The 12,456-nt window shown below is 40.9% G+C and overlaps 3 protein-coding genes across 5 annotated transcripts; all 3 read right to left on the reverse strand.

Moving 5' to 3' along the window:
* Positions 1-54: 54 nt before the first annotated feature.
* On the reverse strand, positions 55-4,080 carry zgc:163014 (uncharacterized protein LOC100038766 homolog). 2 transcript variants are annotated; one of them, XM_049595713.1, is made up of 13 exons: positions 3,855-4,080; positions 3,609-3,779; positions 3,417-3,522; positions 2,804-2,920; positions 2,611-2,724; positions 2,353-2,530; positions 2,150-2,272; positions 1,846-2,033; positions 1,515-1,711; positions 1,328-1,419; positions 1,187-1,241; positions 830-927; positions 55-659 (listed from the first exon to the last, which is right to left on the reverse strand). In XM_049595713.1, exons 1-13 carry the CDS (start codon positions 3,914-3,916, stop codon positions 430-432), a joined length of 1,731 nt encoding a protein of 576 aa, XP_049451670.1. In that variant the 5' UTR covers positions 3,917-4,080; the 3' UTR covers positions 55-429. The 2 variants fall into 2 exon arrangements, with proteins under 2 accessions (XP_049451670.1, XP_049451669.1); XM_049595712.1 differs by having other exon boundaries at positions 2,150-2,278.
* A 1,999-nt stretch (positions 4,081-6,079) lies between these two features.
* On the reverse strand, positions 6,080-9,078 carry tmed8 (transmembrane p24 trafficking protein 8). Its single transcript, XM_049597017.1, has 6 exons — positions 8,910-9,078; positions 8,448-8,559; positions 8,214-8,307; positions 8,006-8,099; positions 7,500-7,793; positions 6,080-7,336 (listed from the first exon to the last, which is right to left on the reverse strand). The coding sequence occupies exons 2-6, from the start codon at positions 8,555-8,557 to the stop codon at positions 7,119-7,121; spliced, it is 810 nt and encodes a 269-aa protein (XP_049452974.1). The 5' UTR covers positions 8,558-8,559; positions 8,910-9,078; the 3' UTR covers positions 6,080-7,118.
* A 566-nt stretch (positions 9,079-9,644) lies between these two features.
* On the reverse strand, positions 9,645-12,318 carry noxred1 (NADP-dependent oxidoreductase domain containing 1). Of its 2 annotated transcripts, none has more exons than XM_049596041.1 (6): positions 12,055-12,318; positions 11,762-11,940; positions 11,226-11,406; positions 10,998-11,146; positions 10,623-10,821; positions 9,645-10,525 (listed from the first exon to the last, which is right to left on the reverse strand). In XM_049596041.1, the coding sequence occupies exons 1-6, from the start codon at positions 12,198-12,200 to the stop codon at positions 10,375-10,377; spliced, it is 1,005 nt and encodes a 334-aa protein (XP_049451998.1). In that variant the 5' UTR covers positions 12,201-12,318; the 3' UTR covers positions 9,645-10,374. The 2 variants fall into 2 exon arrangements, with proteins under 2 accessions (XP_049451998.1, XP_049451999.1); XM_049596042.1 differs by having other exon boundaries at positions 10,444-10,555.
* Positions 12,319-12,456: the final 138 nt, after the last annotated feature.

The following is a 12,456-nucleotide window of genomic DNA, read 5'->3' on the forward strand; positions in this document are numbered from 1 at the left end:
TAACTTTGATTTAAAAATATTTATTGGCATTTTGATTTAATGCATTTTTCCAAGTCCAGCACTTTACCCTCAAATTCATACTGATACATGGGGACAGGGTAGAGGACATAAAGTAATGTGAAACACATGCAGATTTGCTATGCAAAGTGCAAAACCACTGAGCTCACCTATGGCAGCATATTTCCTGTATGGAGGAAGTATAGATGGTTTTAAAAGAGACAAAGGAATAAAAGGAAGTGACAATACAGTGTAAGCTACAGAATACATCATGCACAAACTGCACAACATGTAAAGACAAACAACCATGTAGACAAACTGAGAGATAAACACACATGGAGATACTGGTATTTTTCTGTCAGAACAGACCACAGCATTCTCCACTGTTTAAAAACCATAAAAAACCAATTGTCCTGAACAGATTCTGTCAAATCACTTGTCACCAGGAATCTCCACTGTGCACTTGAGTGTGTCGTTGTAGAAGGTGCCTGAGCAGTCCGATCCTCCAAACACCAGCAGTGTGCAGCAGACACTGACGTTTCCATCCTGTTCATGCTTCTCTGCATCTGTTAGGACGGAGCAGCCCAGGTTCATCATGCTGTGTCCTGCACGAGGCTTGGAGCAAAGCAGAGGAGCCGCCACTGAGCTCCACATGTTGGTGTCTGAGGAGAAATCAAAGCACTGTTAGTAACAGCTTGGAACACGGTGACTCAAAGTAAATACCCATGTCTGACGCCAACCTTATTAACAATTACTATGTTATCAGGATCACACTGATAATCTCATCGTATTTACTATAATCAGATTGAAGTGGCACAAATGACGTACTCACCGATGTTGAAAATGTGTAAATCCTGCAGAGCTCCAATTGCACTGCAGCCTCCACTGACTAATATCCTGTTGTTTGCAACTGGTGCAGCTGCATGAAACCTGTCCATGTACGAGCAGGGAAGTTTCTCATGTACAGTTACTGTTCTAAAGCCAGTGTCTACATAATACTTCATTCAATTACTGACATTATTCCATATTTAGCAAAAAAAATATAATTAACAATGCTGAAAGACAGTATTTTTTGTGTTAACCCCATTAAAGTAAAGTGCAGTTCCATCTGTCAAAGACACCAAAAATAAAAGAAAACAGATGGCTACATCAATGACATTTTGTCAAGGTTGATTAGTTCTGCACTCACCCTCGAGGCAGCGGTGGCATGTTCCCACACTTCACAGCTGTGTACTCCATGAATCCTTAAAAAAAAAAAAGAAACAGAAATATCAGTTTAAGCCTGGACACAAAATCATTTCTTAGTGCAGCCACTGAATCTTCATCTTACCCAGATCTAGAACATGGAGATCATTCAGGTAGGTGGCAGTCTTCCGTCCACCAAATATTATCAACCTCTGTGACATCAGTGTGGCTGAGTGTCTGTTTAATATAAACAAGCATGGGATCAATATGTAGAAAGGAAAATTAAACAGTATTTGGATGAGAGCGTAGTTGTGTTGAAAAGAAGAACTGACCCAAACCGAGGCAGAGGTCTGTCCCCCTCCACAATCGGCTGGTACCAGAGTTCAAACTCTGGGTTGAAGATGTACAGAGTGTTACTGCAGGTCTTATCCACAGAAGAGTGGCTCAGCTGAACTCCACCAAAGACGAAAAGCTCTTTCTTATAAAAAGCTGCAGAGTGATGTGCCAAATTTGGAACACTCCCTTTTGCCTAGAGGGTGTAAATACGCAAAACAAGCCAGGAGAAAGCATTTCCTACACATCTGCTTGAGTATTTGATAAAAAAAAAAAAAAAAAAAAAAAAAATCAAGGCTACTACATGTTTGTGACTTGCAACAAACCCACAGTGACAAGCTTCCACTTCCAGGTCAGAGTGTTAAGGATGTACAGCTCGCTGTAGCGCTGACCCTCCCTCAGGCCACCGTAAACAAAGACCGACTTAGAGTCTGGGTCATAGGTTGCGGAGTGTCCTCGGGCACACGGCGGCACGGGCCCAGATGCAGAGGAGTTCATGGGGAACCAGAAGTCACTGTCTGGAAATAGGTCAAGATGGAAATAAATGTGGAAAAACAACACCATGTTCAGTGCAAATATTTCCCTAGTTTGTCTTATTTCCTCCTTTTGGTTATAGTAAACAATACCCACTGACCTAACTCAAGCTTCCACAGGGAGTCCTTGCAGTAATGTTGATCCGCTGCCTCCCCTCCGATGAGGATGGCTGTGTCAGGGTCACTCAGGCACATGGTATGGCTCCAGCGCTTTGATGGACACACTGAAACTAAACCAAGATCTCTGTCAAACTGCATTTTGAGCATTCAGATGTGACCGCAGTGGTTGTTAAAGTTTCCTGACCTTCTCTGGTCTCCGTTTTTATCTGCACACTCATTTCCTCTTTGCTGTTCATCCTGGACAGCCTCATTTTCTTGGGCGTTGAAGCCTGTTCTATGTCCTCTGCCAGACTGTCCATGTCCTCAGAGCTCCATGTCAGCCGGCCTCTCCTACTAATAACTGTCCGTTTGGGGGTCTTATCCTGAGAGTTGTACATCAAAGAATAAGTCACTTACTTTACATGCAGACATGAATCAAAATATAGTTGAGCGTGAATATTACCGTAGGCCAAAGCGGGAGTTTGTTCCCCACCGTGGGCTCACTGGTGTCAATTTTATTAACTTGGATCTCCGCACAGAAAACACTATCACCCAGGTGTGAGGAGTTGGAAGTTATCTGCAAGGCAGGACAATAATGAAACGCTGCAACAAAAGAGTAGATCACAGCAAAGCAATTTTAACCCTGTTCATCTCACCGTGTCATTTACAACGCTCTGGTGTAACGTGCAGGAGAGATCAGTGGCATCATGCTGGTCTGGGAACAGAAACTTCCTTTGAACCAGAGGAGTGCTGCTGAAGACACTGGCTTGATCCTGTAGTTGGACACAAGTCTTTGCATTAAAGCAGTGACAATATGATGCCTTCAATATCTGAAATTTGAACTAAACCCAGTGTTGGGGAGTGCTGAACTACATGTAATTAATAATTATCTTCTGATGGCTAGTTCCAGCAGGATAATGCACCATGTCACAAAGCTCAAATCATCTCAAACTGGTTTCTTGAACATGACAGTGAGTTCACTGTACTCCAACGGCCTCCACAGTCACCAGGTCTCCATCCAATAGAGCACCTTAGGGATGTGGTGGAACGGGAGATTCGCATCATGGATGTTCAGCAACTGTGTGATGCTATCATGTCAATATGGACCAACATCTCTGAGGAATGTTTCCAGCACCTTGTTGAATCTACGCCACGAAAAATTAAGGTAATTGTGTAGGTAAAGGGGGTCCAACCCGGTACAAGCAAGGTGTACCTAATAAAGTGGCCAGTGTGTATATGACCTGTGAACACAAAGACAAAGCTTCCTACCTGTCCACACACTGTGAGCACAATCTTGCCATAAACTCCTCTCCTGCCTCTCTCTGCTGCCACTGTGACAACGTCATCTCTCCAGTCACCCTCCCAGGTCAGGCACCTGAGTTCAAGGTCAATTTTACCACTTTACACTCGAGATTTTTTTTTTGTATCAACAACAGAAACTAACACACTTCCTCCACATACTTTGCTTGAGCTGACAGAGTGCCAATTTTCTGGGCGGGGCACTGGGCACTGACCACAACATCCACTGAGATGGTCGCCTCGCTGCATTTCCACTCTCCGAGGCCAAAGATGACCAGCTGTTTGGGAAGAGGCAGCGGGATGTGGACTTGGAAGCAGCTCCGGTTGGATTTGCTGCCGAGGGTGAGACCACATGTTTGAAATGTTTATTTCAAACAATAAAAAAAAGTATTTAAAAAGTAAGCCTACCTGATGAACTGGCGGGGGGCGTCACGTAGGGACCAAAGGACAAAAAAATTAAGCTTCCCCATGTTTATCTCAGGTCTCCTCAGTAGGAGTTTGGAGAACAAACGCCTACTAGATAAACTTCCTGATTGGCGTCGAGCGCGAGGCCGCTTTGAAAACGCACAGCTGAGACCGCGGCGTGATTAATTTAAATATAATTACATACCTGGAAACACACTGAATTTAACCATTGTTTAACACCTGCAGTGTTTAGCTACGTGTAATTGAACAACTCTTTGTGAAACAATGTAAAAAAAATTACAGTGTCGAGGAGAAGTGAGCTACATGTTTAAACATAATTAAGTTTAACTACATTTAACAATAGCTTGAATAGCTACTGAAAATACAAACAATTATAGGACATAAAGGGTAATGATTCTTTTTTAAAAAAAATTATTTTACAATTGCTTTTCCCTTGTAATTGACTTTGACCACAGTTAGTCATTAGTTTTGATCATTGCTATTTATTAATAAATGTTAAGAGAAGTTGTTGCTACTTTAGAAGTTACCTGGCCACCTGAGTAATCCTACCTGGTGCATGACCCCCACCTGAACTTTTTTTTGGGAGGCAGGTGTTTGAATGATGGACATCAAAAACAAAAAAACAAAACTGACATTCTCTGCAGTTTCCCATGAAGAGTGGGCTAGTTTGGGCTATTATGTATTTATTTTTTGGACCTGTGAAAGGTTGCACTCTTTGCAATATACTAAATTCAGTGGCATTTTATGTTGGCATGTAAATGTTTGTGTTATTTTTGTATTATAATAATTTTAGATGGACATCATACACAAAACCAAAGCTGACATTCCTGCACTTTCTCATTAAGGGTGAGGTATATTTTACTTAGTTTTTTATTTATTGTTTATGTCTGACATCTGAACAATTGGGTACTTTGTGCAGTTAAATTGAGTGACATTTTTATTTTGCTTTTTTGCTCTGCTTGTTTTTTTTCTTGTGTGACTTATAAAAAAAGTATTATGATTTCATATCATGCACATTGTCAATGTGATCCTTTTAAGAACATAGTTTGAACTACTTTTTCTGAGTAGCTTTACTCAACCAAACTAGATTTGTTCTTGGGGTAGCTTTGCTGGAGTCTTCCAGTGTGAAGTAATCAGTAGGTGTATTCATTTGTGCCAACCTTAAGTAAAATTTTTAAGTGTCGCTTGATGCTTAGGATTGTGTTTTACTCATGCTGCTCTGTTGTGTGCTGGTGTTCTGTACAATACATGAGCTGCTGATATGCAATACTGTTATGTGTAGTAAGTGTTTTTATGTTGTTTTTTTTATGGAATATACTTTTCATTTCTTCTGGTCTGTTATTGTAAGGCAGCAATACTCCCAAGTCCAAGACAAATTTCCCTACGGGGACAATAAAGTATATCATATTATGTTGTCTCATATCATGAAAGCTACGCTTTTAAGTCGCTTCCCACTGACAATTTCTTAAATAGCAGTCTGATAGTCTGATAACCTTTGTCACCCTCCATAGGGGTTAGCCTGGTGTTGTATTGGTTTATGTTTTTATTCTGGCTCCCTTATGTGCGCCGTGTACCTGTAAGGGGGTTGGACAGAACATTGAAAACACCTTTGTTATAATGCAGGCCAGTGCCAGCACCACAGTCACATCACATAAATAAAACATGTACTAGATTTTGCTGACAGCACAGGCATGGATAATATATTCATGGCAAAAATGTATCTGCAAGGAGTATCAGGATTTATCAGTACATTTAATAAGTTACTGCATATCTCCTGTCCACACCTTCTTCAACATATGAGACGAATAACATGTAGGAATAATTAAGAAGATTCCTGCTGCTTCTTAGACACCCAGTAAAATGTGACACACTGGATGCAACTCTGGGGTCTCGCAGGCCTTCAGGGAGAGCTGAAAATAAAACCTGGTTTCATCAACACCTCTGTAACAATTACATCAATCCCCCAATGCCACAATTTAATGGAAACACGGGGGACCATCCTGCAGGGCTTTCTAATCCTGGATCTGCACTGAGACTGTTATGAAATGACGGCGTCTCAGGACAGATTTAGTTAAAGGACTACACACATACCAGCTGTCAAGTGACATCTCTAACATGTCACGTTACGGTGTTTACCTGCTCCTAAATGTCCAAACTATCATCTGCTCATGAGCTTTCATAAAATTGATCCACAATGAATCACAAAGAAAAGTAGATAATCTTCTCTTTATTGTGGGATATAAATTTCAGGAACAAATGTCATCAGAACTTACAGTAAAGGTACAGTACAGCAAACATGGGAAGCTTTAAACTGGCTGTTTTACATTGTGTGCGGCATTAGCAGCCAAATCTGTGACATCTTTGGGAACATGCACACGATGGAGTGTGGTAGAAGTATCGACTTTGGAAACAGGATGAAACAAGGCAACATAGACCTGTGCACAAAATACATTTAGATGAACATCATAACTGCTCCTTGCCTCTGATACAGTAAATTAAAGGGAGGAGGGGAGGAGGCAAATGTAAATATTGAATCTATATTACACAATAAGAGCTTTATGTGATAAGGGATGGCTTTTGATTGTGTCATAAAAAGCACACTCTGGAAAACTGTTACCACTTACTTCAGTACATTCAATTCTTATATCTTTTACCGACACACCACTATGACAGTAGACAGCTCTGTGCACAGTATTTGCATTACATAATTATATCGTCACATGATCAAATTTGACACAGAAAAACAAATAAGTTACGATACAGAAAGATAAATACACGTGACAACAACAAAGCAACATAATCATAGACGGTGTCTGCATACACACACAAAACAAAAATCCATTTCTTTAGAGCACTGCTGATTTAGCACCTGGCCTGGTGAAATATATCCTGTACAGGTGTTCCCTGATCACTGCTACCATAGAAATGTTACACCTGGAGACAATAAATGCTTTATGACGGGCACTTGACCAAATAGCACAGTGCATACACAGGAACATGGCACATATGCAAGGCTTCTTCAAATATCTATCAGCGAGACATTGGAGCAAATGCTGCATTCAAAAACTATCTGATCGTAAACTCAACGTGTGGCGACACAAGCTGATAGTGATAAAAAATAGATATGCCTATATTTAACCTTTTAAATATTATAACTTTTTTTCCAAGTACGGAATCAAAAATAGTTCATCGTTCTTAAGAGTAGTATTTTTTCCTGTAAATGATATACATTCATAAACTGGCATCTCAGGCACTGTAATAAACTCTGTAGTAAAGAGTTTTGTTTCGCCATAGTGAGTAGGAGTTGTCGAACTTCAGGAGGTAAGTGCCTTCACCTGGGAAATCGTGGCTCCCACCCTGGACGGATAGGTGACTGTCCTGGCGGTACACAGGGAGGATTTCAGCCAAGTTAGAATTGGTTTGAGTTTTGGAGCCCTTCTCGATGTCTCCATTAGTGACGGGCCCTGCAACGGGAATCACAAACCACAGAATCAACACACTGCGTCAGATCCCAATAGGAGGACAACACATAAAAACACAACCATGGTGTGTTTTGTAGAATTATATGCACAATTAAAAAAGATTTCAAAGGTTGCTTTAGATTCTGAGTTGTGACCACTGACTGACCTTCCAGCTCCTCCTCCTCCTCTTCGTCATCGCTCGACTCACTGATGTGCACCGTAATAGACCGGCTTGTGACTGGAGTCCAGTCAAAATATATGCCGAAGCCAATGTCATAACCGTCTGTGGCAAATTCCCAGCACACTTTCTTAGCCTCGGGGACAGTGGGCACGTGAACTGTCATGATGTCTCCTCGGTACACTGTCACCATGCTGTCATCCTCCGTTCGAAGCTTCGCCTTCAGCTCCTTCAGAGCAGCAGATGTCCACGTCGTTGGGGGTTTCAGGGGTGGCATCTGGGCTGCCATCGGGAGGAACAAATGGCGACGGGTTCACAAAGAGCATAACAGCAGCTTTGATATTTATTTATCTGGCCTACATGAGCCTTATAACATTTGTAGATTATTGCTTTTAGAGCTAGTGTTACACTGTGACAGACTTATGAAACTTGTGATTTAGAAGCATAGATTAAAGAAAGCAGCAGTCACGATGACATACTCTGCAGGTCCTCACCTTTCATCTCAGCGGAGGGCTGACAGCTCCCAGCACTGTTGTTCTCCTCGCCTCCTTCCCCCAGGGCCGGCTCTGCTGGGGCCTCCTCGTTGCCCTTAAAATGCACACAAACAAAACTGACATTAAAGCTGAAAAATTATCTTATATTTGCTTCGTTGTTTATTGCCACTCACTGACAGCTCTTCAAACACACTTTAATATTGAATACCTCACAATGTTGCCCTGAATCCTCCTTGCTTTCATCCATATCAGCCTGGTTTATGGACTGGATACAACTCTGTGAAAGGTCTGTACTCTGGAGCCTGATGAGCAGATAGTAAAGCAGCAGAAAAGACATCAAAACATTTCAACAGAGATGACACTAGGATGCAAGAAGTAGAACTGGCAATACGTTTCCTTACAGCAGCGTTATAAGCAGCACTTTTCTGCAGCAACAGGCTACCTGTCCAGCGGTCTGTCGTCGCACTGGTTGGATGTGAGTCCGGGGAACGATGAGAAGGAGAGCGATGACAGCCGCGACTGGAGCTCTGATGTGGCTTCTAATCTCTCCATGGCTGTAAAGACAAGACAAACACCTCTGTCTGCGTGGCTGGAAAATATGAAGCCCCGCCCCTTTCCAGCCACAGGCAGGGAGGGAGAGATGACAAAACTAAAACTAGCCTCCCAACGCTGCCTGGATAAACTCACTAAACTAACTGCTGTTTGACATTAATAGACCGTGTTAACCACAGTACATGCTAATAAATTAATAGCTAAAGCGACTGAAGCTAAATGCGTAGCGTTATGTGTATGTAATGCCGTCATTAGCTGGGAGGCTAGCTGTTAGCTTCCGTTAGCGGATGCTACCTAGCACAGGGAAAGTGAACCCGAGGCTGCAGGCACACCGGGCACACATTTATCTTACCTGGATGTCACGCTGATAAGCTGATAACTCGATACGATTTTATTTTAGTCCAGCTCAGGCCGTCAGGAAATGAGGCTCCATATCACTGCAATCATGTGACGGATCTCTCCACGGTGCTGCTGCTGCTGCTGCTTTACAGGAAAAAACAGACCCAGATTTTTTTGACACTTCCGCGTTTTCTCGAGCGTTGACGAAAATCTGCGAATCTAAGCAAAGCATCAGATCCTGTACAATAAGTTTTATTATGCACACGTATATAAAGACAGAATAAACCGGCTATATTTGCATTTTGTACATTGTGAAATGTATTGTCACTTTCACACAATTTCAAGGACGTGACTTTGGTTTGAGGAGTGGGGAGTCAGGATAGTAAATATCCTGAAAATAATACTTCTCTGTGGCTCATTTATTTTATTTTATTTTAATTTATTTAAAATAATTTAATTTAATTTAATAATTTTTATTTTATTTAATTTTGTTTCATTTTATTTATTTATTTATTTTTAATTTATTTATGTTTTCTTTTCTTTTCTTTTTTTTTTTTTGATTATATCAGAGCAGCTCAGTTCACATTCTCAGCCAGAATCTGACAGCTTGTCAATTAGTAGCATATTAAGCACATTTTTTTTGGTTACAAGTAATACTTGTATGTGTCAGGATGTGGTAAATATGTGAAAGAAGCGAGGGGGAAGCTCACACAATGTAAGGTACTGCATAGATGTTATCATACACCATTATGACTCTACAGAATGAAGTTGTGAAATAACAATAGCTGTTGGCAATGTAAAACTGAAATAGGAACTTTCCTGTACTGTTTATGGGAATGTAGTTTGGTGAGACCACTCTGGATTGGAGTATTAGAAATTTTAAGTTGTTGGTTTGGTTAAGAAATCCCTTTAAGTCCAAAGTTTTGTTTACTGGGGGATTGGTCACAAATACCAAACGTATAAAAGGACTAAACATGTCATAGGAGCTAGACACTACTGAAATGTATTACAATTGCAAACTACAGATGGAGATGCTTCTTTTGCTTTGGTTGTATCATAGGGACCTTTTTGTTTGTCTGTTTCCAGGCTTTTTGTGTAGAATACGTCACCTGATGATATAAGGATTGGTGCTGTGCTGATGGACTTTGGATTTATTAATGTTATGAATACAGCAGAGATGTGTTTTTGTTTAGTCTGTGCTGGTTGTGTTTATGTATTTGTCTTTTGTGTTGATGTTCTTAAAATAGTAAAACTTAAATAAATGAATGAATTATATAAATAGAAATAAATAAATAGAAATAATAGCTTACCTTACCTTAAAGATAAACAAAATAAAACAAAAACTGCAAGTATCATGAAACATACTGTTGAAGCCTATTTATTGAAATATATGATTATATTTTTCAAACCAAAACGTGCATCACACAGGAACGCACTGCATCTATGGTGGACATCCAAATATACAGTTATGTTTTATGTTAGAGAGTAACTGGTAATTTTGCTGGTGTCCCTAGAAGCGATTTGTACGCTGCAGAGATGCACTGTTGCAGAGGTTTGCTGCTTGATAGAAAGCACAGCAGTGGTGTCTTCTTGGTCTGAGTGTCAGTGAGAGAAATCCAGGGAAAAGGCCTTTACGGGAAAGAAGAAGTCAAATCAGGACTGAGAGGACTAAGTTAAACTTGACAGAAAAAATATCTATACTTGGGCTATACAGCGTTGCACTCACTCCTCTGCAGTAAGGGAAGATGCAAATGATGCACTGATGAAACTGTGTGCGTTTAATTCCACAGTGTGCGGCCGTTTCTCTTTAAGGATGCTGTTGATAAGAGAGAGAGCATCACTGGATCCCAGACTGGCAGAGGTGCAGATATTTAGCAGGCTGTACAACACTGCACACACCCAGTTCCAACCCAGAGAAATACCACCTAAATATGGGAATTAAAAGTTGGCATTAACAGTATACAGGAATACAACTTAATTGATGTAAATAATGTCACTACACCCAATTTCAAATGCTTTCTCTCCCATCTTATATAACACCACAGGTTCAAATGCAAGCTCTGAGAGAAGCTGAAGTCTGCAATAATGAAACATGACACACCGCTCATTGCAAGAGGACACGATGCCTCTAAAGGACCTGTCAAAGCCTGGGTCAGATGAGTGCGCGACAGCCACACATCTCCAGCATCACAAGCTACAAAGTCATACTGTGGTTTGAGAATGAAGTCATGTCCAAGAAGCCGTGACAACCTGCAGTAACAGTTCAAAAGAGAGGAGTTTAGTGACTGAACAACAACAATGCTGTGTGTGTGAGAGAGTGTAAGAGTACCTGGTGACAGGGACACCAGAGGTGAAGCTGTACACAAGGCAGTGTTTTGGCAGATGAGAGTGGAGATCAGCGCAGACTTTGGGGAGTTGAGAGGGCAGACAGCAGAGGAACAGAACATCTGCCCATGCTGCCAGTCTGCGATTGTCAAAAAAACATTCAACTCCTTTCTGGATGAATTCCACTGAAATAAGGAAGCAGCAAGGCAAATATGAGGGCAGGTTTCTGAGTATATGAGAAAGGAAAGGTCAAGGTGCAAGTTAGTTAAATCAACTCATGTCTAAACATTTTAGGGAGGCAAGATAACATCGGCACGTCATCAGTATCGGCCAATATCTGCTTTAAAATGAACTATCAGAAAGGTAGTAGACATTAGGATTATTGGCATATGGACAACAGGACTTTATTATATACACTGAATTGTAATGCAGTTCCAGTGCTATGTAGTCTACACACTGGAGTTTTACTGCATCACAATAACTATCTAACTTTGATTTGGACTTTAAATTGTCCTTAAAGTGTGTGTTTTGACAGTGTACCTGCAGATTCTGGTCTTCTAGTGGATATCTTAATGTGTGATGGTTTGATGCCAGATTTTTCAAGGAGGGAGAGGAGCAGCTGTTTCCCCATGTGACCCATCCCAAGTATCCCAACACAGAGGTCACTGTCTCCTCCTGATGCCAACGGGCCTCTGTTTGTGTGGCTTGTGATGCTGCATCTACATGTAAACGTGCATCAATCAGTATTACTTCAACAGTGCCATAAAGTAATGCTAGCTGCTTAAAGTTGTAAAGTTCTAACCCTGCAGTTTAAATAAATCTATATAAGATACCTCAGTGAGTAGGCCAATTTACACAGGAAAACAGCGTGCGCGCACCCGCAAAAAGTCAGTCCGGCCGCGCGTGCACGAAGGTGAAGAAACTCGTCAGTTGGTGCAGCGTCAAAAGAAAAACTGCTCGAGTCAGAAAATACGTTCATCGTCGCCTCAAAGTTTCTACAAGTTTCTACAAAAAATGAACATTAACAAGCCTCACAACATAATAAAAAACTTGCCCCGTCCTCCTGTTTCCATGGCAAAAGGACAACTTCCGTTTTAACTGGCTACATTTTTCAAAATAAAATTCTTCGCGACAAAAAAGTAAAAATTAAACTGCTGCTATTTAAGTTTTTAATTACAAAACCTGAATAAGAAAATCCATCAATGATAATTTAAAAAAGTTTTTTTTTTTTTTCC

This window comes from Epinephelus fuscoguttatus, linkage group LG14 (assembly GCF_011397635.1).
Source record: "Epinephelus fuscoguttatus linkage group LG14, E.fuscoguttatus.final_Chr_v1".
Taxonomy (NCBI): domain Eukaryota; kingdom Metazoa; phylum Chordata; class Actinopteri; order Perciformes; family Serranidae; genus Epinephelus; species Epinephelus fuscoguttatus.

What these genes read in the sequence shown, in the direction of transcription:
- zgc:163014 (XM_049595712.1), bottom strand. Translation starts at nt 3,916, where the DNA reads ATGGGGAAGCTTAATTTTTTTGTCCTTTGGTCCCTACGTGACGCCCCC. An exon ending in AGACCTCTGCCTCGGTTTGG is followed by an intron (nt 1,420 to 1,514) that starts GTCAGTTCTTCT and finishes TATATTAAACAG; the next exon opens with ACACTCAGCCACACTGATGT. An exon ending in ATGCCACCGCTGCCTCGAGG is followed by an intron (nt 928 to 1,186) that starts GTGAGTGCAGAA and finishes GTACATGGACAG; the next exon opens with GTTTCATGCAGCTGCACCAG.
- tmed8 (XM_049597017.1), bottom strand. Translation starts at nt 8,557, where the DNA reads ATGGAGAGATTAGAAGCCACATCAGAGCTCCAGTCGCGGCTGTCATCG. An exon ending in ATTCAGGGCAACATTGTGAG is followed by an intron (nt 8,100 to 8,213) that starts GTATTCAATATT and finishes GTGCATTTTAAG; the next exon opens with GGCAACGAGGAGGCCCCAGC. An exon ending in GCCCTCCGCTGAGATGAAAG is followed by an intron (nt 7,794 to 8,005) that starts GTGAGGACCTGC and finishes TCCCGATGGCAG; the next exon opens with CCCAGATGCCACCCCTGAAA.
- noxred1 (XM_049596041.1), bottom strand. Translation starts at nt 12,200, where the DNA reads ATGAACGTATTTTCTGACTCGAGCAGTTTTTCTTTTGACGCTGCACCA. An exon ending in TCTGGTGTCCCTGTCACCAG is followed by an intron (nt 11,147 to 11,225) that starts GTACTCTTACAC and finishes CTGTTACTGCAG; the next exon opens with GTTGTCACGGCTTCTTGGAC. An exon ending in TCTTCCCTTACTGCAGAGGA is followed by an intron (nt 10,526 to 10,622) that starts GTGAGTGCAACG and finishes TTTCCCGTAAAG; the next exon opens with GCCTTTTCCCTGGATTTCTC.